This window comes from Pelodiscus sinensis, chromosome 1 (assembly GCF_049634645.1).
Source record: "Pelodiscus sinensis isolate JC-2024 chromosome 1, ASM4963464v1, whole genome shotgun sequence".
Taxonomy (NCBI): domain Eukaryota; kingdom Metazoa; phylum Chordata; order Testudines; family Trionychidae; genus Pelodiscus; species Pelodiscus sinensis.
Window position 1 is genome coordinate 273,894,875 of NC_134711.1, and position 25,680 is coordinate 273,920,554.

The window sequence follows — 25,680 nt, forward strand, 5'->3', positions numbered from 1 at the left end:
TGCTGCATACCAGAAGGGGCCAGGAAGGAGGTATAAAGAGGCCATGTGGTCGATGCCATTTTGTTCTCAGCTCAGCACTTCATCCCAGAGGCAGCATTGCAGGGATCGAAGAGCCCGGAAGACCTGTGAACCCATCCTGATGCTAGGATGTGCAACAAGAACTTTTAAACCAGCAGCTGTAACATCTCTGCTAGAGCCTGCATCGAGGACTGGGAGATTCGGTGCATGTAACGTACTATTCTTTAACAACCTTACTCTCATGCTTTTCTTGCTTGTGATAATAAACCTTTAGATATAGATTCTAAAGGACTGGCCCAGCGTGATTTGTGGGTAAGATCCAGAGGGTAAATTGACCAGGGATCTGTGGCTGGTTTCTTGGAACCAGACAGAACTTGTTCGGGGTAGGTGGGATTGGGTACTAGGACCCCCCCACCTGTGTATAGGCCCGGGGCCATCTGGGGCATGGATATTGCTGGGGTGTCGGAGGGGTTTTGCTCGTGAGGCTTCAGGCAGGCTGCTGAAGCGCTCTGTGGGACTGGTTTGTGGCCTGTTTGGAGAGGTCACCAGTCTGGGGGCTGTAAGGAGCCCCAGATTTGAGCAATTCGCCCTGAGCGGATGCCCTCAGCTGAGCCCAGACACGGCCCGGTCCGTCACAGGAGGAAATAGCAGACCTCAGTTGAACTGCCCAATAAATCCACAGATATGTTTAGCAAAGGCACCCTGTCAGGTTTATTATCACTGAGGCACGATCCTAGTATTCTGCAGACTGTACAGGACCACTTACTTGTGTATTCTCATTACAATGGGGATCTTTCTAACAAGAGCTTATATTTCAGGCCCTCATCCTACTACATTGTGTTTAGCATATTTGTAGTGGTAAGGCACTATTGGGTCTTGTAAAAATCTGTCAACATTTGAGCGAGACAGAGGTTACCTCAAGTCTCACACTTCCTAACTTTTGAGTAGTGTTTATATATATATAAATACACACACACACACATTCTTAAGATTAATGTCCTTAACCCAAAATCCTTCACTCTTCCTAAACTTTAGTCAAACAGGGTGTACATGGAAATAATTTATCTTTAAAAATCAGTTGAAACTGAATCCACAAACACTAACATCTCCTTTAAAATAGTATCACTCCTGCACAGTGGTAAGGCTAGTAAGCTAACTACTCCTATGCTGTATGCCAGATTTAGGACATAGTTTTTACATAATTGAAATGGAATAAATTTGAATAGCTGACAGACAAATTGGAAAATAGCTCTTTTGGCCAATGATTGTCCAATACTTTGTTGTAACAGCACATCAGGACCAATGCTGTGAACCCTTAGTTATGTGACTGAATAGTCCCATGATATTTATGTGATTATTCATGTACAGGAGGCCCCTGCTTTATGATGGCCTGATTTACGGCCCCCCGCACTTACAACCTTTTCCGTACACATGCAAGGGGCCAAAATTCCCCAATTTATGTCCTCGGCCCCGCATTTATGACAGTGTACGATGCCTGTCATAAAAGCGGGCTCGAGTTATGATGCTCCCGACTTGCGACACTATCCCCGGAGCTGATCGCATTGCAAGTTGGGGGCAGCCTGTAATGACTATTGACATAAGTTAAAGGTTGGGCTCCAATTTTCCTTTTATAAAAATATGTGTGTAATGGGCAGTATTTTTCAGGAATGTGTGTGAATGTTGAAGCTGAAGGTACATTAATTTCATAGATTGCATGCTATGGGTATTCAAAATGCTTCTAATGTACAGGCAGTCCCCGGGTTACATGGATCCGACTTACATCAGATCCCTACTTACAAACAGGGTGAGGCAACCCCGCACTAGCTGCTTCCCCCCAGCAGACCAGGGAGACACGAAGCTAGCGCCCCCCCCCCCCCGCCCCAGCAGACCAGGGAGATGTGGAGCAGCTTTTCTCAGCAGACACCTCAGCTTGAGAATAAAGGACTGAGGCAAGTGAGGTGTGGGAGAATAAAACTGAGCTCTGGAGAAATGTTTGGCGAGAGTTTCCCCTACAATATGTACCAGTTCCGACTTACATACAAATTCAACTTAAGAACAAACCTAGAGTCCCTATCTTGTACGTAACCCGGGGACTGCCTGTATAAAATGTAAGGAAACACTTCATATAGGTGGTGTTTTCAGTTCTGCCTCTGATATAACACTCATGAATTAGGAACCCTGAATTCATGACTAGGAAATGTAGCAGAACTATATGAGGACATTTGTTTTCTGTTTAAGTGTTCCACATTTAGGGCCTGCTTTAAGGAAATTAATGTGGAAAGACTCATGTTGATGTCAGTGGACTTTGATCTGGCCCAGTGTGTGTGTGTGTGTGTGTGTGTAATATATACATGCAAGCACCATAGCTAAAACATGGCAGACAACAAAGAAGAGCCTGTCATATTGAGCAGAATGTGTGTAAATATTGTCCATGGGAAGTTTCTGTACCTATCAGGGCGATGAGAAATGTGTTCGCTGAACAGCAGGATTTCTTTTACAGCAAAATTCTCTGGACATAGTGACACCTATAACCCCAACCCAGGCAGCAGTGAACACAGTCTATTGAACACATGCTTTCTTGGCCAGCAATCAAACTTCTTTAGCAGAGCTTCTTTTGTGTATACACCCCCATTTGAGTTAATGGAATACTGACAACATGTATTTCTAAAGAAAACCTGTGTATGAGAAAATTGCTTAGACATGCACAATCTCTTTTCCTGGGACTGTCAAGGATTTGTATTGATGCTTGATGGTATATTATTAACGTGCTTACAAAACTAATTTAAAGGCAGCAGAGCAATACTGTTTGTACTATTTGCAGTGGTATTACCATTACTAATTACATTATATTATTGTACTCACTGATACAAATCAAATGCTGGCAAGGCGGGATTACTGTAGGATGGTAGAACTAGCTGGTTTTCACACCCTTTGATTCAGCTTGGCACTGTCTCATCTTTGTGCTTGTCATCTTTTTAAAATAACATGCAATGATGCAAATACAGTATGCTTTTATTCTTGTCCTCTATTTTCACTTTAGGGTAAACTATGTTTTATAGCGCAGAGCACTTTTAAGTCAATTGAAGGCCATTTCATTTATTTAAGAGAGCAGCAATATTTATTGATGAAGTATAGTCTGGAAGGTGTAAATTTTTATTTTTTATCTTTAGGGGCAGAAATAATGGCTGAATAATGTATAATGGGAGCAACATACTTCATTTAAGGCATTTTAGTGTCCAGAGTAGAGCAGCCTGTTTTGATTAAGTGGTTTGACTTTATTGACTACATTATTAAATACAAAATCTATTAAACTTAAATACAGTCTCCCCCCCCCCCCCTTCAAATGTTAACATTGGTGCAAGTGCCAGGGTAAAACTCATGACATTTAGAAAGAAGAGAGAATCAGATAAGATTTACCAGAAACAGGATGTATGAATAATTGAAGAGGAACGTCTGTAACAATGGAGCTCCTTTAGATAAATCTTGACAAAATATTTTTCCATTTTGTGATGGGAAAAAGTTGCCAAGGGAGAGTTCAATCAATTGTTCCTTAAGCACTGTAATCAGAATAATTTTTGAGGTTTCTTTCTGAGACTAGATTTATCTCCCCTATGTCTCAAGGGTCCTCAGTATGATTGCTTTGGCACTGCTCTTTATGGTGGGAAAATGAAACTTGTCACAATCAACTCTGCATATCCTCATTTCGGGATCAGAAGCACATCCCCACTTTGTCTAATAATGAAGGGTAATACACATACTGTGACTGTCTTTCTCTCTCAGTACCATCAGTGCACACCGTCCAACACTGTCACTCTCCTCATAACTGGGAATGACCCTGCTACCTCAGTAAATGAGATCCAGGAAGTCTCACTGTAGATTTTTGTTCCCAGCTGGGATTCAAACTCTCAGTACAAAGTAGAGTCAAAACACTAAACTGGGATAAATTAGAGCATTGAGTCATAGTGCCAGTTTTACAGCTGAATCCTGGCTTCCTTTGGGGTTCTAGCAAAATGTAGCTTTTCATGCCCGATAGTCTTCCTATCACATTGCAGCTCTCTTCTGAGGTGTAAAGAATTGACCTTTCTCTTTCTCAGCATAGCAAATTTCTTTTCTGAATGTGAAAAGCGAGAGAGACTGCTATTGCTTCTGAAGGGATAGGTTTGTTTGACTCTTGAAGAATGTGCTGCTACTATGGGTAAAACACTTAGGGAGGGGGCCTATGCGGAATGTGTAGTCTCAAAGGTGTGCTCTTTTTTCCTTCTAGGGCATTTGGGTTTGTCAGTGTCTTATGGTGTCAGAAGTGTTCTAGCTTTTCCTGACTGCTGATATGCCTTCAGATAGCAGATCTGTATACAGACTCCACTGCTTCCAGTTTTAAAGAAGTCTTATGCTAGTGAAAGGTGATAGATCTGACAACACTGGAGGCTGAAGTTCTCTGTTTATCCCAGATGTAGTACAGTACAAACTTCTTCACCCTGATGCAAGAGTGTATGTCAACATTGATCCTGAGGGGCAGTCTCACGGGGTTAGAGAGCAGTTTGAATCCTTCGCCTTTTTGCCTGAGACTACCAATAAATATGCCAATTGTGATTTTGTCTTTTGGTATGTGGAATGCAGCCCTTTTAAAGCTGATTGAAAACATCAATGTGTTTCATACAGGTGCAATTTCACAAAGTATCTCACAATATCTCCTTGACTAGAAGAGTTTGTGTTCATAGAGGGCCGAGTCTTGTCACTCTTTCTCAGTCCTTAATTAATATCTGAATGAAGCTGGTGGAATGTCACCCTGAGAACACATCTTTAAGGGGACCTGGTAGAGACAAAGAAAACAGACATGTGATATGCTACGAAGGTAAAGTAGTTCATAATTGCTAAAGTTATGGATTAGCTGTAAGAACAAAGGTCAGTCCTGGCCCACTTAAGTTGAAAGGGAGGTTTGTCATTGACTCTATAGTACGTCTAGGTGCCTGCTGTTAGATTTGGTAGACTGGATAAGTGTGTAAAATCCTGTTAAATTAACATTTAAAAAGCTGTGGCTCATCTTATCTACTTGAGAGTGCCTACACTGGGAGATAGGCAGAGGGAATGCGTCCCTGTTGATTCTCTTGGATCTCTTGGTGGCTTTTGATACCATCAATCATGGTATCCTTTTGGAACGCCTAATGGAACTGGGTATTGGAGGCACTGTTCTACAGTGGTTCTGGTCTTACATGTCAGGACACTTTCAGAAGGCAGAGCTAGGGGGCTACTATTTGACCCTGTGGCAATAGTGCTATGGGGTCCCACAAGCTTCCATCATGTCCCCTATGCTGTTTAACATCTACATGAAGCCTCTGGGAGAGGTCATAAGAAGTTTTGGAGGACGGTGCCATCCATATGCAGATGACACCCAACTCTATTTCCCTGTGACATCAGAACCAGGGGTAGTAGTGAGTGATCTAAACCAATGTCTGGAGGTGGTGATGGCCTGGATGAAGTCAAATGAGCTGAAGTTGAATCCGGATAAGACTGAGGTCCTGTGGATCAGGAGGCCATCTGTTTGTGAATGTGGCATGGTATCTGTTCCAGATGGGGTTACTTTCCCCCTGAAAGAGCAGATAGGTAGCTTGAGAGAATTCCTGGACCCTTTTTTAACATTTGAGAACCAGATTTCTTCTGTGGCCAAGAGTGCCTTTGGGCAGCTTCGTCTGATCCACCAGCTGCAACCATTCCTGGACAAGCATGGCTTGGCTACAATGATCCATGCTCTTGTCACACCCCAGCTGGATTACTGTAATGCGCTTTATGTTGGTCTGCCTCTGAAGAGCCTTCGGAAACTTCAACTGGTCCAGAATGCGGCTGCTTGAGTTTTAACTAATACTCATTATATGGAGCACATTATGCCAGTTCTCCGGCAGCTGCACTGGCTTCCGGTATATTTCTGGGAACAATTTAAGGTCTTGGTTATGACCTATAAATCCCTAAATGGGTTGGGTCCAGGGTATCTGAAGGACCATCTTCTCCCATATGAACCTGCCCGGGGATTGAGGTCAGCTGGAGAGGCTCTGCTCAGTGTCACCCCACTTATGGAGATAAGATTAATATCTACGTGAAACAGGGCCTTCTCAGCTTTTGCTCCCAGGCTGTGGAATTCTCATCCTTGGGATATTCGCATGGCGCCAACGTTAGCATTATTTCGGCATCAGGCTGAAGCCACCCTTTTTACTCGTGCTTTTATTGGTGTTTGAGTCTGTATATGTGTGTTCCTCCTCTCCAGATGTTTTTAGCAGATTTTATGTCCCTCTGGGGTATTTTAATTTTATTTATATATTTGTATTTTGTTTTTTTAACTTGTAAGCTACCTCGAATATTTTAAATAGAGTAGCGGGGTAAAAATATTAATAAGTTGCACAAGCAAAGCAGCAAAATTCCATACTTTCCAGGTAAGATATTATTGGGTAGGTAAACTTAAATTGAATCTATTTCTTTTAAGTGTCAACTAAAAATAAACAAGGAAACTTTAGTTGACAATTATCAAGCATTGTCCATCAGAGTTGAAATGATTAGGTTTCTTGTGCCTCAAGTAGCCTAGAGCCTGAAAGTAACTTTTATATATATTATTTATACCATGCCACAGGTGTGATGAAGCTTTCCACACGTAAAATAATCCTCATTCCAAGAGCTGAGTCTTAATTAGACATTGCATAAAAAACAAGCACATGTGAGAAGAGGATACAAGAACAGAAGGGTTCCAAAGATGAAAGACCTTGAGGGGAAACTGGCTATCAGCAAGTTTAGGCTTGAAATTAGGTGAAAGTTTCTAACCATCAGAGTAGGGAAGTTCTGTTAGAGGCAGGAAAGCTATAAAAATGACCAGGCTTAGGGTTGCCAATTTTTGTTGGACATTTTCCTGGGGCAAAATGCAGGTCAATGTAGCACTTTAAAGACCAACAAGATGGATTATTAGATGATGAGTTTTCGTGGGCCAGACCCACTTCCTCAGATCAAAACCTGGGGGTTTCTTCATATGACATAATCTTTAATTAAAGATTGATCTTTAATTCCTAAGCTTCAGGGGGTAGCCGAGTTAGTCTGTACAGAAAAAACAACAACAAATGGTCTGGTAGCACTTTTAGACTAACAAAACATGTACATGGTATCATGAGCTTTCGTGGACCAGCCCACTTCTTCAGATGACCATAGAGCCCAGACCCATGCTAGGGGGCTGGCAATGCTAAACAGGATTGAAGACTTAGCTTACTAAGTCTATGGAAGGAATGGGTTGATGAGACTAACTACAATGGCATATGGCAAACCTGTGACTGCTAGTAGCAAATATCCCCAATGGCTGGTGATGGGACTGTAGTTGGGGAGGGCTCTGAGTGTTCCCTTTAAGCTGCAGGGCAGTACAGCTTCACAGGTGATTAATCAGCCACTCCCAGTCAGTCAGTTCCCTGCATGGAACCCTGAACCTCAGGACTGATTAAACACCTGTGAAACTGTGTTGCCACACATCTTAGTGGGAACACTGACTCAGAGCCCTCCCCAACCACAGTCCCATTGCCTACCATTGGGGATGGGAATTGGAGGGAATGCCACTCTGAGTTACGGTACGTTCAGTCTTGCCAAAATGCTCAGAGTCAAAGGAATTTTCCCTTGAGTCAGATTAGAAAAAACACTGGGAGTACGTCTATGCTACCGAATGAAGTCGAGTTAAGAAATGCAATTTTAGCTATGTTAATTGTGTAGCTGAAGTTGAAGTGGCTTAACTCGGCTTTTGGTGCTGTCAACATAGCAGGAAGTCGAAGGAAGAACACTCTTCCTTTGACTTCCCTTATTCCTTGTGAAAGCTGGGTTCCCAACATCGACCAGAGTGCCCCTCTCACTTTAAATTACTTGTCTTCACTAGACGCTAATTCAGACCCTGAAAGATTGACAGCGACAGCTTCTATTTCCTCTATAGTGTAGACGTACCCTGGGAGAGGATGCCTTCTTTGCAGCAGGGTCACCTGCAGGTTTAAACTAATGCAAATGGTGGTTTCTCTGTAACTTGAAATCCTTAAATTATGATGTAAGGACTTTAATAACTCAGCCTCAGATTATGGGTCCATTACAGGATTGAATACGCAAAGTCCAGTGCCCTGCAATGTGCATAAGTTCAGACTAGATAATCATAATGGTCCATTCCTGCCTTAAATTCTGAGTCTATCTTAAATTCTGAGTCTATGTTTTTACTATTATGTTTGTATTGGCTAAGGGTATGTCTACACAGCAAAGTTATTTCGAAATAACAGCCATTATTTCAAAATATCTTTCCTAGCATCTACACAAGCCAACTGCTATTTTGAAATTAATTTGAAATAGCAGAGGGCTTATTTCGAAATTGGTAAACCTCATTCCACGAGGAATACCGCCAATTTCGAAATTGCTATTTCAAAATAAGTGCTATGTAGACGATTATTTCGAAATGGGGGCCTTCAGCCCTTCCCAGGGTGCTCTGGTCACCTGATGCCCTGCCAGAACAAGTTCCGGCTGGCCTTAAATGCGATTCTGTGTCCAATCAGTGTGGACGTGCTATTTCAAAATATCAAAAAGCTATTTCGAAATGCATTTTGTATGTAGATGCGTTATTTCAAAATAAGATATTTTGAAATAACTATTTCGAAATTAGATATTTCGAAATAACTCTATAGTGTAGTGTAGCGGGAGGGTCAGTTCAGCCCGCCGGCTCCCCCACTTTCTCAGTCTCTCCCTATCGGTCCCCGGCTCACTCTAGCCATCCTCTGGTCGCCAGTCATGCCTCCAGTGTCCCTGGGGCTCCTTGGCTTCTTAGCAGCCCGCTCCGGGCTCGTCCGGGTCGGGTGCCGGTTGCCGCACGGCTCCGCCCATCCCTTCCGCACTTCCCGCTGGTGTCCGCAGCTTTGCCTTGGCGGGCTGAAGCCCGTGGAGCCTTCCCTCCTCCAAGCGCCTCGCTTCCACCTGTGGGGTTTGAGAGCACAGCCAGCCCCCGCTCTCTCCCCCCCCGACTCCCGCGTTCGCCTTTTTGAGCGTCCTGGGCGGCGTCCCACCCTCCTACGCCCCCTCCATCAGAGAGCACCTCCTGGGCCCTAGTGCCCACCCGCCTGGTCTCCTGACTGTCTGCGGCTGCGCAGGCAGTCAGCTTGCGGCTGTCTGCGGCACTGGTGGCACTCTCGCTCCTGGCAGCTCCTGGAAGGCCGCTGGGGTTTGCCGGGACTCGACTCTCTCCCGCGGTCTCCCGGGTGCCCGCTATGGCCACTTCTGGCTCTTCCCCGCTGCCGGCACCTGCCAGCCAGCTGGGCTGAGTGCGGGAATCGACCTCCCCGTCCCACGGCCCTTCCCCGCTGCCGGCACCCGCCGGCCAGCCGGGCTGAGTGCGGGGATCGGCTTCCTCGTCACATGTAGACATACCCTTAGTTTCTCTTTTTGTTTCTAAACAATTAACATGACACTTCATGGCATCTGGAATAAAGGTTGTGTGTAGGTCAGCAATGGAATGCTAAGTAATAGAAGTAACCTTCAAGTAAGATTTGAGGGGGGAGAATGAGACTTTAATTACAGAGTAAATAAGCTTATTGCCCGCACTGTGTGTCATGGCATTACACAGTGTTACATGTAGGACAGTGGTCTCCAGCCTTTTTAAGTACAAATCACTTTTTGACATTGTCAGGTCAGGATCTTCCTCAAACCCAAGTACCTCTGTCCCACCCTTTCTTTGAGGTCCTGCCCTACGTCTCTCTGCCTCTCTCTCCCTGCCTCTGTCCCCCCTACCCTGCACAACAAGCAAGAGGCTCCCAGGGGGCAGCTCTGAGGCTCTGGGCAAGAGCAACAAGGCAGTAGGGGGAGGGGCAGTTGAAGTGCCAGCACTTGATAGCCTCCCAGTCAAACCAATCAAGATCACCTGTCAGAGGCTCCAAGTTGGTGACCAGTGATGTAGGAGAATCAAAACACTCTCTGAAAGCAGAACTTGAATTATGATGTCTACCCCCCATATAGTTCAGATGCTTCTCTCAGATCTGCAAACCAGATCTCCACTTTGATATTTTTCTGTCCATAACTGCCATTAACACCACTGTGAAACCATTACTGGCAATTTCTTGACAGACAATAGGACACAAAAATGTTTATTGGCAAAAATGTGGTGGAGTACCTCTGACCTTGTCTTTAACAGTGAGTGGATGTGTTTGTCTCTGAAAAAAACCACAAACCTTTGCATGATTAGCTATCTGCTGTAACTGATTTGTTTTAAGATAGCAGTGGTGTTCACCATAAGGGCATAATTGATTTCACATTTGTCTGTGTATTTGGGTTCTTTTAATGTACAATAGTTTTGATGGCTTTCCAAGTTTGTGTACAATAAAAAGCTGCAATTTGTATAGACCAAACTTGGTGGGGTTTTTTCCCTTTGCACAGTAGGGTCCATTCCTTCATGAACAAACAAAAAAATAAAGGCAAGTTGCAGGCAATAAAATGATAAAGCCAGGATAGGTAATGCAAACTGGCAGACGCAGAAGCAGCATAAGTTGGCAAGGGCTCATCTGGTGCTCTTTCCTTGAATTAAATGTTTATTGTGGAGGTATTTTTGTGTGCATGAAAATGTCAGGACACATCTAAATTCAGGTTCCTTGATGCATTATTTTCCTTTCTTTTTTGATCCTTTATTTCCTTGCTGTAAATAGAGGGGAATATTTAACTTTCTCCTCTGTTTTTGAGAGAGGTCTCCTTCTGTGAAGATGATTTTACATCTGCATATAAAGGATCAGTCCTAGGTAGCTTCCAGTGCAGAGCTACATCACCCCAGGAATTATCCAGAACTATCCCTCTGGGAGCGTTGATTTTAATACCCATCTGAAGACAGTGAAGAACTTCTGCAGTGTGGCTTAACTGCACCGGAGTGTAGGGGTGAATGAGGAAGTGAGTCACCATGTATGCATACCAATGAAAGGGACTGGCCATCATCTGGTCTAATGTCTCTTCTTAGACTATTGTATAAAATGCCTCTTGGCTTTATTTCCTTTAATGTATGTGGGGGCCTTACCATACAGAATTTATTGCAAAGGAAGCCGGATCTGTCTTCAGAGCAATGATTTTGTAAATGATCCCAGTGGATAAGTGTCAAACAGACATCAGATTCCTGAAAATAAAGGGCTGGATTCTGCAAGCCTATTTTCACACAAGCCTATTGACATCAATGGGAGTTGTGGGTGATGATCATCTCAAAAATTCAAGTAATTTATTTGGATGTCTAAAAATAGAATTTTGTTTTTCATGTGAAGCTTCCAGCTTGAGTGACCTGCCTAAGGTTACACACAAAATTCTGGCAGAAGTAGGTATAAATCCAAGGGATTGTCTGCATAATGCCTTAGTCTGAGACGTAAATTTTAATGTGCTCCAACATTAAACTTTTTAGTGCATGCCAGCAGAGTCTACACGGATGGTTAGTGTGCAACACTCTGGTGCTCATTAGAATTTATACTTTATCTGTCCTTTAAGGCTCTGTGTAGAAAAATCCCAGGTCTCCGCTATCCTATTCACTAGCCAGAAACTGTTTTGTCTTCTTTACCTATTTCCCTCTGAATCTGCAGAGGAGTAAAGATGACACAGAGGCTATGTCAAGACTACATTCCTCTTTCCAAAGAGGAACGTAAATGAGGCAAATTGAAAGTGCAAATGAAGCTCGGATTTAAATATCCCATGCTTCATTTGCATATTTGCATCTGAGCCCTTTTTCGAAAAAGGGTTTTTCGAAAGTGAAAGCGCTGTCTAGACACAGTTCTTTCGAAACCCCCCCTTTTTCGAAAGAACCCATACTCTTTAAAAAACGAGGAGTACGTGTTCTTTTGAAAAAGGGGTCGGTTTTTTCAAAAGAACCGCTTCTAGAGTGCTTTCACTTTCGAAAAACCTTTTTTCGAAAAAGCGCTCGGACACAAATATGAAAATGAAGAACGGGATATTTAAATCCGTGCTTCATTTACACTTTTGATTCGCCTCATTTACATTCCTCTTTCAAAAGAGGAATGTAGTTTGGATGTGCCCAGAGAGCTACAAGTTCAGCATTTCTTACTATTTGCTGTATTAGCTTCAGTAGGAGTTTTGCCTGAGTAAAGACTTACTTACACATTTAATGTGTCGATCTGAAACTGCTACACTACACAGGCATTATGCACACCTCTCTGGATGATCTGGCTGAAGAGACAAAGGTTTTGACTTTCAGGTCTAGGTAGTCACCAGTTTTCAGCACTGAAATATCAATGGTGGAACAGCTCACCAGAAGAAGGGAGATTTGACAGTGTTAGGATTAAAATCCAAAATTTATCCTTTTGATTCAGAGCTCCCTAATTCAGGATTCTGATTTCTTATTTAAAATACATTTAAAAAAATCAAACTCTTACGAATTTCTTGGATTTTGGAAGATATGGGGGGAGAGAGCAAAAAACTCACATTTTGATAGGTGGATGCATGGATAAAGAAAGATGTCAACTCTGAGTTTGCAGTTCATAATCTAGCAACAGTTCCATTAATTTTCCTGGGAACTTTGCCTAGTTATGGACTGCAAGATCAAGCTCTTTTAATAAACAAGAAAGATGCAGAATAATTAGAAATAAAGCATGGATAGGATTTCACTGTGTATTGGATTTTTTAGTTGACAAAAGCATGATTACTGTGGGAGTTTTAAGATAATCTGCCCTTGCTCTTACTTTTGTACAGTAAGTGATGACACTGTAGACAGCTTTCATTACTTTTTGCAGGTCTGTGGTTCAGTTGGCTCATTTTGTTGGGAAACAGAGCAGACGGCAGAACTTCTTGTTGTTATCTCCCTTGCAGGAGGATTGCAGTACATCACCCATGATGCTGATTTTATGTCACTTTCCCCAAATTGGTATTCAGCCAGGATATTCTACCAACCCTTCTGTTTGTAGATGGAGAATGCTAGATTAAATGGATTGCCCAATTGTATTTCAGTTGAAGGATTTTGCTGATGTCAGTTTATAAGACCCAGGCACAGTTACAAACAAAAAGATTAGAAAATTCTACTGTAGTTACAGGTACAAATTCTGCATGTTTGATGATATCTTCAATTATGCTGGCTTTTTAAACTCCCTACTGGGGAGAAACTGATATATTCAAGGTCTCCTTGAATCTGGTCAGAACCTGGAAAGTGTCTGTTCTTTGACAACAAGAGCCGTTCAAGGATTCTAATTGCTCAGTAGGTCAGGAGATGACTGAGTCTTCCCTGTCTTGAACTCTAAGTTATGGGTCTCATCTCCTGATATGATAGTTGTCATCCCTAGCCACTTTTAACATGTTCTTTAAAGTCTTTCTTTTTTATAGGTTTTTTTTTTCATTACGATCAGCCACTTAAAGACTCCCCTCTTCTCTTCAGATGGCTCTAATATATCTGGACAAGGAAACAAAGTCCACTTACTCTTCTGCCTAGATGAAATGGGAGCTTGCATCCCCAAGTCCCTTGGGACGAAATAAGTAGCACACAGAATGAAACAATCTCCCTTTGATCTGTGGAGTAGTCTTATCAGAGAAAGTGTGCATCTGAGTCATAATTCATTCTCAGTACAGCTATGTGTCTTCCTTTACTCAAGGCAGATTGTAAGGTTACAGTCCTTTAAACAATATGGCATTATTAAATACAACTTTGTCTCATATTATACATATATTTGTATTGCTATGTTTCACTATGGTCTATCATTTGTATTTTAATGGTCTCTGCAGCTTCTTTATCTGGAAGGGGGGATGCATTATTTGTTATTAACATTACTGTTTTTATTATACTTCTTTTCAAAATCACTTGTAGGAACTAATTCTGAAAGCTATCTAGAAGCATTTTGATAGTTTAAAGGAATATATTTGATAACATAGGCCAAATTTTATCTTCAGATAGTGTCATATAACTCCTATCAAAGTGAATGGGAATCACATACATTTATCTGAAGACAGCATTTGGCCTGATTCACCTGTCTCAGGCTGGCTGACAGAGAGGGCAAAGGGGGCAACTGACCCAGAGCCTGTCAATTCAAAAGGACCCAGGGCTCCTGGCTACTGCCCCACACCCTTTAAATTGCAACCGGAGCCTCATGTGGTGCACCCCAGACAGTGCTGAGGGCTGCCTGGGAAGGGAATGTCCCAGGCCTGCCCTTTCCACCTGAGACCCTGCCCTTCCAAGTGTGTCCCTCCTTTTCCCTCCCTGGCACCTTTCCCATTGGCCCAGTCAGTCTGTCAGCCTCACTTGACCTCTCTCAGTGGTTTTACACTTCTGTAATTCCATTGACTTCAGCTGAGTTACAACTGATTTATATCTATAAAAGTGGAAAGACAGACAGACGTAAATTACCAGCGAAAGAGGAAGTCAATTGACAAAGAAAGGATCTACCCAAGTTAGTCAGAAATATCAAGAGGAGACTGCTTTCAGCTGATATAAATAGTTAAGAAGACTTCCTGCTTTCAAGACATAGTTTTTCAAAAAGCTTTTTAGAACTCTGACATAACTTTCTAAGAACACAAGGCTCACGTAAGGTATCTGAGATTTCTGCTGGGAGTACTTTGGAACAGACATGTGTTTTCCATTGGGGTTGACAATGCTTTTTTGATGTAAAGTTTTCTGATGTTCTTGCTCACCATATGATGATGAAGGAGTGGGCAAACAATGCTGAACAGAATACTAATGTCCTCCTTGAATATACCGCACAAAGATGTTTGTTTGGAATTCAGAACCATCACTCTATTGAGGGTGGATTTGAAGTGATTCAACTTTCCGCATATGTTGTTAAGTTAATGTTAGATGTCTAGGAGGGCCTTCCTTTCTTATAAAATAATAATAGAATATCTGAGCAACACAATACACAGAGAAGAGAAAATAAAAGAATGTATTTTTCTGGCTACCCTTTGATTCTCAAGTAGAATACATGAATTCTTCCTGTTTACAACTGTTTAAAATTACTGTGGCGCTACTGATCTGTTGTCAAAATTAATATCCCAAAGAGTCATTTCCTACAGCATTATGCAGCACTGAAGATTCAGCAAACTTTTGTAATCCATGAATGTAACCCACAGATGCAATTTTCATCCCACAAATATGGATTCAGATTATTCTGAGGTATCCCAGTCCCACACCGAGAAAGGGATTTGAACTATGTAATGCTATTTATATTCAGCAGTTAGTAACAGAGCATGAGCATCCATTAATGCTCCCATATTAAACACAACTTTAATTGCAGTTTTAAAGATCTGCTGGTTTTGCTTTTTAAAGTCTCAGGGTTGATTTAATAATATCTTAATAAAAAGCTTAATAGTGCATTAAATTAAAAAATAAATTTATTCTTATTATGAGTTAGCAATTTCAGTGGGTAGTTCACTAAACAGAACAATAAGTACCTGCTCTGCAGTTTGAAAAAGCTGTTGCCAGATTAAAGCAAAATGCAATATGTTGTTGTAATATCAGCCTTCAGGAAGTAAATTGATGCTTGCTGTAGCATTTCAAATGTTACCAAGCATGTATTTGGATAATCAAGATACAAGCTCTCAGAATCTTGAACACCCAAGAGAGAATTATTTCACTTCCCCTGCCAGAGATTCACCCATATTTCTGCTTTATATATGAGCCAATGCTGGGCCAACGGGTGGGGGGATATCTGAAAATCTGTAGTAAAAGTAACACACATTTTTATTTAAATATTACTTGCTTTTTAGGCACTGAATTTTGGAGATATGCCGAAGTACTTGTGGGAGATTTGGGTCCCTGACAAACCATGGGTGGTAAGATATCAGATCAATGAAATAAATAAGCAAAATATATATATTTATAAACAAGTTAAATATTGTGTTGCCATTGAAGTCAAATGTTGTAACTTCCCTTGGGGCTGATAGCAACTGGTTTACTGCAATTTTGCACAGTTGCCACTCTGTTGATTTCAATAGCAGCACCCTGGGGTAAAACTGAAATAAGGCAGTGGTAAACTAGGACCATGCACTTTGGCAGGAGCAGAAATTGACTCTCCTGCAAGTCTAAATGAAGGATGCGGAAACTACAGCCCACAGGCTGGATGCATATTGTTAGGGTTAGCCGTTAGCCACTGGTGGGCCACCAGACAATTGTTTACCTTGCAGCTCCCAATGGCCATCCTGCTGCTTCCTGCAGCTCCCATTTTCCAGGAAGGTTGAGCCAGGGCCACTGGGAGCTGTAGTGCTCTGTGCCTGCAGACGCTCCAGTAAACAAAGTGTCTGGTGGTCTGCTAGTAGCTAATCCTGACACACCACATGCATCCGGAATGCTGGAGGTTCCCCACCCCGGTCTTAACCATGTTTTCAAAAACTTTGACACTTGAGACCCTGCAATTTATACCCTATAAGTAGCCAACATTTTTGGTTTTGGTGAGGTGGCTGAGATTTACTTTAGGAAAGAAGATGTGTTCTTTTTAGGACTGTTGATTAAACACAGTTAACTCACGTGATAAATAGCAATGTTAGTGTATAATTAAATAGCCATGTAACAGCATCACATTTTAGTGTCTACATGACTATTCAACAACCTCCAGAATGGCAGCTAGTGCAATCCTGGCCCAACTCCCAGGGAGCCCCCCCTGCGATCCCATTCTGCTACCTCTCTATTCAAGGCAGCAGCACTGGGTGGCAGGCAGAGCCAGTCTGAGAGGGTAGTTGGTTTAAAAACCAGCTCCCCGCACAAACCAGCTCCCACCTGCTGTCCTGTGCTGCTGCCTCAGATACGGATACATCTCTGGGTGGCAGCAATCCCGTCTGTGGTGCGCCCAAGCCTGCCGCAGACAGAAGCTGCTCTGTGGCAGCAGCCCCTGTTCGTGAGGGCTCTGAGCTCTGATAGAGGCAGCAGCGCGGAAGGGGCGGGGGGAGGAAGGAGGTGGCACCAGCTCCTGCCTGCCTCTGCCCCCATTACTTCTGTAGGAGGCAGGAAGGGGGAGCAGCAGGTAGCAGAGCTGATATGAGTGGAGAGCTGCTTAAAAACCAGCTCCTTGACTCCCTCCTGCCTCCTCATTCTGCGTGCTGCTTCCTCTCTATCAAAGGCAGCAGCGCAGGAGCAGGCAGGTCTGGTGCTTGTGAGCACTGGTTCCCACTTTCCCCCTTGCTGCCTCTGATATAGAGGCAGCAAGGCGAGTGGGGAGATGTGTAGTCAGCAGTATTAACCGCTAAGTCCAGGCTTATTGGTTAATCGTGTAGTCATTTACACACTAACATCCTAAATGATTAACTCAAAAAAATAATCACAATTAATCACAGCTTTAATTGCATTAATAAACAATAAAATACCAATTGAAATTTATTGAATATTTTTGAAGCTTTTCCACATTTTCAAGTATATTGATTTCCTTTACAACATAGAAGGCAAAGTATATAGTGCTTTATGTAATTATTTTTATTACAAATATTTCCATAGTAAATGATAAAATAAATCATACTATTTTCATTCACCTCATACAAGTATTTATTTCAGTTCTTTCACTTATCAGAAAAGTGCAACATACAAATGTAAATTTTTTTCTTACATAACTGCACTCAAAACAAAACAATGTAAGACATTAGATTGTACAAGTCCACTGAGACCTACTTCTTGTTCAGCCAATCAATAAAAAAAGTTTGTTTACATTTATGGGGGATAATGCTGCCTGCTTCTTATTTAAAATATCAGGCATTCACATAGTACTTTTATTGTTGGCATTTCAAGGTATTTATGTGCCTTTTGTATTATTCTTTATGCTTTAAACACCATTCCTGAATACGTGCTTCCATGCTGATCATGCCCATTAAACAAATAATGTGTTAATTAAATTTATGACTGAAATCATTGGAGGATAATTATATTTTTCCTGCTCTTTTACTTGCATTCTGCCATATATTTCATGTTACAGCAGTCTTGGATAATGACTCATGACAAATTGTTCTTTTTAAGAACACTTTCACTGCAGATTTGACAAAACACAAAGAAGTTACCAATCTGAGATTTCTAAAGATAGTTACAGCAATTGACCCAAGGTTTAAGAATCTGAAGTGCCTCCCAAAATCTGAGAGACACAAGGTGTGGTGCATGCTATCAGAAATCTTAAAACTGCGACAAACTGATATGGAAACTTCAGAACCCAAACCCCCTTTTCCCCTCCCAAAAAGAAAAAAAGAAAACCAGCTGTCTACTGGTGGCATCTGATTCAGATGATGAAAATTAACATGTACTGTTCATTTCAGTCCATACTATTTTGGATCATTATCAAGCAGAAGCCATCATCAGCATGGCCCCATGTACTCTGGAATGGTGGTTGAAGCATGCAGGGACATCTGAATCTTTAGCACATCTGGCACATAAATACATTGTGATGCCAGCTATTACTCTGCCATGTAAATGCCTGTTCTTACTTTAACATGACATTGTAAACAAGAAGCAGGAGGCATTAGCTCCCATGAACATACCTGTTTGAGCTATTGGCTGAACAAGAAGTAGGACTGAATGGACTTGTACAATCTAATGTTATACACTGTTGTTGCATTTTTTTGAACGCAGTTATTTTTGTACATAATTATACATTTCTAAGTTCAACTTTCAGGTTAAAGAGATTGTATTGCAATATTGTAAGGAAGGAATTGAAAAATAGTATGTCTTTTGGAGGTTTTTTTTAGAGTGCAGATATAGGTAATCTAAAATAATAATAAACTGAGCACTGTAGGCTTTATTTCAATTACAACATAGTATAAATATATTGGAAAATGTAGAAAATACCCAAATTTGTAAATAAATGATATTTTATTGTTAATAGCATGATTAATTCCATGATTAACGATGGGTTTTTTTAACTGTTTGACAACCCTAGTACTTTCTTGTTTTAATTTGAACAAAATTATTATGTATCTACTTCTACCACTCTTACACTGATGAGCAATTACTCACATGAGTAACCCCATGGATTTTAGATCTTCTCACCAGTAAGATTAAGGTGGTCACAGTCTGGCTCACTAAATAGTACCTTGTTCTACCACAAGTCTCAGTAGTCTTGAATGGCTATCACCTTATATACCTGTGCTTAGTGCTTAATTTTTAATGAAAGAGATGTCAATGCTCAAGCAATTGTGTTGTGGGGCTCAAGCAATTTTTTTTTTTTACATTTATAACTGATGCAGCAAACCCAGAGGTGCTGAGGCCATGAATTCCCAAGTCTGTAAGTGCTGGATCACACCCTAGCTAGCCATGGCACAATTAAGCACTACCTGTGTTGAGGCTTAAATGGAGTAAGACTTTCCTTACAGGCTTGTGTGGGACATCCAGAAATTAGGCCCCGTTGGGGATGTGTATATGGCTGCTTTCCTCAACCATCACCTTTGCCACTCCCTGCCTTCTCCTGCTCCCTATCCAGGGCTTAATTTATCCCCCAGCTTGCCAGGGCTGACTAATTCTGTTGTGAAAATGATACTTGTATGTTTGTTGATATCACATTTCACAACAGATTTACTAGCTAGCAATAAATATATTGTAATGTGTGTAAGTGCATGCTTATTTGTTTTCCCTAAATTAAGTAATTTAAGAAAAATCATGAGAATGGCCACTGATTTTATTTAATTTTAATTAGGTTTTAATTTCTTTTTAAAAGTCTTTTTAATTATAGTTGTCATTAAGAATAAGCTGCAATATGAATTCAAGCAGATGCTGGCCCACAAGGTGTTATTCTCTGTTTCCAAATGGTACCAGTGATACAGAACAACTAAGACGTTTGGAGGGGGTTAGTTGTTCCATTTTTTCTCCCTAATTAGTAGTGCACAGTTAACTCACCCTTTTGGTTCATTCACCTCCCCTTGAGGTTTTCCCAAAGGATTTGCTCACTTGGGCCTTGTCTGCACTACAGATAAGATCGAAGCAGACGCAGTTTATCTTCCAGGGTTTAGATTGGTGGTTCTAGTGAAGACATGCTAATTCAAATGGAAAGGGAACTTCTGTCAATGCTGGGAGTCCTACTCCTAAAAGGAGTAAGGAAAGTTGAAGGGAGGGTGAGTGTTCTCCCTTTGACTTCTTCCAGTGTGGACAGTGCCAAAAATCAAGTTAAGATACTTCGACTTCAGCTATGCAATTAACATAGCTGAAGTTGCGTATCTTAATTCGAACTTATCTCCTATTTTAGATAGGGGTTGATGTGATTAAAATGAAACTTGTTCCAGCCTATAGATGATAATGAATCCAACCATTTTATGTTTGCCATGAGTCAGATGTATGGCAGAAGCACATGAAATGGCATATGGAAAATGAAGTGCCCTTTTGAAGTGAAAGCAGATCTGTTCTTGTGTCGCAATATAATTTTATAACTCCTTGGTTTTCTAGCTGACATGTTTGGGTGATGTGCTAGTGGGCATAAGTATATATTTACAGTATATGCAATCCTTGTGATATATGTTTACAGTGTAGAAGTGTGTTCATCTTTGTCTCTCTCTTTAGTATGGGGAATAGTGATAGATATGTAGCCGTGTTAGACTGGTGTAGCTGAAAGAAAATACAGGACTATGTAGCACTTTAAAGACTAACAAGATGGTTTATTAGATGATGAGCTTTCGTGGGTCAGATCCACTTCTTCAGATCAAATAGTGGAAGAAAATAGTCACAACCATATATACCAAAGGATACAATTAAAAAAAATGAACACATATGAAAAGGACAAATCACATTTCAGAACAGAAGAGGGATGGGGGGGGGAAGGAAGGTAAATGTCTGTGAGTTAATGATATTAGAGGTGATAATTGGGGAAGCTATCTTTGTAATGGGTAAGGTAGTTGGTGTCTTTGTTGAGCCCCCCCCCCCCGCGAAGAGTGTCGTCTCAGACACTTCGCCAAAGGATCAATGCCCACAAAACAGATATTAGAGAGAATCACAAAGAAAAAAACAGTTTCTTGCCATTTCAACCAGAAAGGACACTGTCTCAACGACCTAATTACATGCATCCTACTCCAGAAGACTTTCAAATCTGCACTTGAAAGGGAATCCTCTGAACTGTCATTCATGCTAACATTCGACACTCTCCGCGGGGGGCTCAACAAAGATGCCAACTACCTTACCCATTACAAAGATAGCTTCCCCAATTATCACCTCTAATACCATTAGCTCACAGACATTTACCTTCCCCCCCCCCCCCGCATCCCCCTTCTGTTCTGAAATGTGATTTGTCCTTTTCATATGTGTTCATTTTTTAAAATTGTATCCTTTGGTATATATGGTTATGACTACAGGCAGTCCCCGTGTTACATGGATCCGACTTACATCGGATCCCTACTTACAAATGGGGTGAGGCAACCCCGCACTAGCTGCTTTTCCCCCTAGCAGACCATGGAGACGCGAAGCTAGCGCCCCACCCAGCAGACCTGGGAGACGCGGAGCGGCTTTTCTCAGCAGATACCTCAGCTTGAGAATAAAGGACTGAGGGAAGTGAGGGGTGGGAGAATAAAACTGAGCTCTGGAGAAATGTTTGGCTAGAGTTTCCCCTACAATATGTACCAGTTCCGACTTACATACAAATTCAACTTAAGAACAAACCTACAGTCCCTATCTTGTACGTAACCCGGGGACTGCCTGTATTTTCTTCCACTATTTGATCTGAGGAAGTGGGTCTGGCCCACGAAAGCTCATCATCTAATAAACCACCTTGTTAGTCTTTAAAGTGCTACATAGTCCTGTATTTTGTTTTAGTATGGGGAGACATTGTACTTTTAGAGACACTTCTCAGAAATACAGTCCCTCCTTGCTTCCTCCTTGTCTAAGGTATAAGGAAGAGGGATTTGCTGGTCTTTCCTGCAGTCTGGGTATCTTAGCTATGTCCATGGCCATGACAGGTCTGGTAGCTCATGCAGGAGTATAAATGAGGGGCTTATTTTTCAGTTCACTTCCTTGTGTTGGTGTGGAGTGCAAGTGGCAATCCAATCACTATATATTTAAGAGAGCCTGTTTGTCTGTTCAAGAACTCCTCCTAATCAGTAAAAGCTAGGACCACCAAATTTGATATACAGCTTCCTCTTACTATGACATAAAGCAACGTAAGGGTTTGGTTGTACCAGGAAGATGGGCTGCATCTCGAATGGGATTGCTTCTCATAAAACAAAACAGAAGAGACCAGGTGGGTTCAGGGAAGGCAGGGGCTCAGGTTGGGTGCACAGAGTTCCACCTTTGCCCTCCAGCCTTAGCACAGAGTTGCTGTAGCAGCTCTGTTCTGGGCCAGTGAGCGAATGTCTTCCCTTCCCCCAGCTTTGGCAGCTCTGTGATCAGGCTCTGGGCAGGGATGCCTCAAACCTCCCCCTCCCCCAGCCATAGCAACTCTGTGCTGGGATTAGGGGAGGGGCACCCAACCTGGAGCTGTCCAGGTTGCTGGGGAGGAGAGACAGATGGTCCTTCTGTGGTTCTCAGCCAGCCTAACCTGGATCTGCCCCAGCCAGAGGACAAGCACTTCTTCCATGGCTGTGCCCATTGGAGCTGCAGCAGACATGGAGAGGCCCCAAGTTGCTGTGGTGAAAGAGGACTAGAGTACTCATCTCTCCCCAGGGCAGCCTACATATGGAACCTCTCAACTCCAGCCCCACCCCCGAGCAATGATTTACATGAAGCACGTCCTTTTTTCATTTTATTTTCCAAATGTCTCTGTATCAGAGGCAGCAGCGCAGGATGACAGGCAGCTGATCGGTGAGGGGAGCTGGTTTTTAAACTGGCTCCCCTTATGGACCAGCTCCCCCCTGGCACCCCACGCTGCTGCCTATGATACAGTGGCAGGGGGCTCCTCAGGATTGGGGCCGGAGCACACTGGCTTCCTGCCCCACCCCTGAGGACTTAGAATAGTCGACTAACCCAGTGTTTCTCAAAGTGGTCTGCGAAACCACCCTGGGAAAGCTGTTAATTGGCTTCACCGGTTTCTTTACTTACCGGTGCTGCAGCCATGGAACCTTGCAGCTCCCATTGGCTCCCGTTTGTAGCCAAGGAGAGCCACACCGGTGTGGCCAGTTAGCATGTTTCTCAAAGTGGTTTCGCAGACCACTTTGAGAAACACTGGACTAACCAATAAGAATTCATGAGGTTACGCGATTATTCAGTTAACTGATATTTAACATCCCTAGTACATACCCACCAGTTTCAGGCAAGTGAGAGATGTCATGACTATGAGTACACAAGCAGAGAAATCACATCCCTATTTCTTAGGGTAGATGCTACCGCAGGGTACGTCTACACTGCATCCCTAGTTCGAACTAGTGATGCAAATGGAGACAACCGAAGTAGTTAATGAAGCGGGGATTTAAATATCCCGCGCTCCATTAACATGATCTCGCCGGCGCGCTAGTTCGAATCACAGCTGATTCGAACCAGGAAGCGCGCGCCGGGACGCGTTAGTTCGGACTAAAGCCCTTAGTCCGAACTAATGTTACTCCTCATTTTTTGAGGAGTAACATTAGTTCGGACTAAGGGCTTTAGTCCGAACTAACGCGTCCCGGCGCGCGCTTCCTGGTTCGAATCAGCTGTGATTCGAACTAGCGCGCCGGCGAGATCATGTTAATGGAGCGCGGGATATTTAAATCCCCGCTTCATTAACTACTTCGATTGTCTCCATTTGCATCCCTAGTTCAAACTAGGGATGCAGTGTAGACGTACCCGCAGTTACTAACTAATTAACACAAGGCAAAGCACACACTTTTCTTCCTAATGAAGACTCAATGTAGGAGTTTTGGTACTGAATTAAATAGCTGGTGAATCCTTTTCTCTATCATTATCGGTTTAAATATATTTTTATTTTTTCTCTACCAACCACTAAAGTAATGTGGTTTTCCTGGTTATCTACAATTTGTAAGTGCAGTATTAGTAATTATAATTAATTTGGGGACCTCCTTTAATGGGAAACAATAGCTCAGCAGTTTGAGCATTGGCCTGTTAAATCTAATATTGTGAGTTCAATTCTCAAGGGGGCCATTTAGGGATCTGGGGCAAATCATTCAGGGATGGTACTTGGTCCTGCTGTGAGGGCAGGGGACTGGACTCAGTAACCTCTTAAGATCCTTTCCAGTTCTATGAGATAGGTATATCTTCGTATGTATGTAATGTATTACATCGTCTTGGTGTTTTAACCAATATCATTTTAAAATCTGTTATCTGGTCTGCCAGGAGACTGCTGCACTGGCAGAAGGATATGAGTTTGTGATTTAATAGAAATTTTGCATATCTGATTTTTGTGATCAACAATAAAATATGTGCATTTTTGATTAACCGTGATGTGGATTTAAAACCTGACAATCCAATGTAATTGTGGCCTTGCTGCCTCTGGCATTGCTGGGGCTATGATGAGACCTTCTACCTTGGCATTGATTCTGCACGACACCCAAGTGCTGCACAGATTTCCTTATACTTGCTTTTGAAAGCAGCATCATATATTCTCTTTTGTGCCTGCTGCCAGATGCTAGTAGCAGCTCTCAGAGTCAAGCAGGGTAAACCTTTGGGCCCTTGGGTCCATGGAGTATAATTGGGTACATTAACTTCTGCTCAAAGACACGCTACTTCTGTATTGTGCCCGGCTTCAGTGTGCTGGAAAGGGAGGGGGGATGTTCCTTGAACTTCTTTCCACCAGTGCTTCTGTGCAATGTTAGCCAGGTTGTATTGCCCACATTCTCCCACAGTTTGAGCTGTTTCCCATTAAAGAAGGCTCCCCAAAGCATCCATGAGCTTTAGAAGTCCTGTCAGTGTGGTTTCACAGGAGGCAAGCTTCTGGAGAGAAGTCACGGTTATTGGAGAGCCAAAGCCAATGAAGATATTGATAGTCCCAGTGAGCCTCCTGTGGCTTCCAGTGGGCCTGTGAGGTTTATGAGATTGCCCCTCTAACTGCTGTATTGGTAAGAAAAAACAACTGGAGAGCACTCCTTGAAGAATACCTCTCCCAGGCTATGTCTACACTACTACATTTTATCATGCTTCATTTGCATAATCTAGTCCGATCCGGTTTTGTGCAAGAAGTTTTGCAAAAACAAGCAGTGTGGATGTGTCTGTTTTGCACAAAAACTCCTTTTTGTGCAAGTTCCTTATGTCTCTCCTGGGCATAAGGTTTTCTGCAAAATGGACATCAACACTGCATGTTTTTACGCAAAAACCTCTTGCACAAAAATGGATTGGAATGATTATGCAAATGACGCTCAAAATGCTAATCAGCGCTTCATTTGTATTGCCTCTTCTGACACAACACGTAGTGTAGACATAACCCTAGGATGGTTCCTTTTGTCCCTTGTTCTGTCTGTTTTCTTTCACGAGGGGTGAGTCTGAGGCAGTGATATCTTACATGCTGCAAATAACAGAGGCATAGCAAGTCAGAGGAGTGTAAACGATTCTTTGATAATCCCCTACTTTGGGTGTAGAAATATAGGCCTTTTGATCATATTTATTTTCATAAATAGGGATAGCTATTGTTCTATAAACTCATGTGTTAACACTATTTTAATATTAAAATAATTCATTTAGGAAAAAAAGTCTCATTTTGATGTGTTGTAGGTTTGTGCTCACATGGTAAATTGCTCTATTTATTATCCATTCTGTTTGTAATGAAGCAGAACAAAAAGGTAGTAAAATGTATCTGAATATATTTAGTCTAAATATTAATGAGCGCTGGGCATGCTCTTGCTTTCTGTACATAATGCTGAAAT

The 25,680-nt window shown here is 42.2% G+C and overlaps 1 protein-coding gene across 4 annotated transcripts in view; it reads left to right on the plus strand.

Moving 5' to 3' along the window:
• Positions 1–25,680, plus strand: part of PCDH9 (protocadherin 9) — a 963,669-nt gene that overhangs the window by 412,599 nt on the left and 525,390 nt on the right. For 2 of the 4 annotated variants that reach the window (XM_075918915.1, XM_075918917.1), the window contains exon 3: positions 15,718–15,783. The exons of the other annotated variants lie outside the window; for them this stretch is intronic. In XM_075918915.1, the coding sequence (XP_075775030.1) occupies positions 15,718–15,783 (66 nt within the window). The remainder of the gene's footprint in view (positions 1–15,717; positions 15,784–25,680) is intronic. 4 annotated transcript variants of the gene reach the window in all.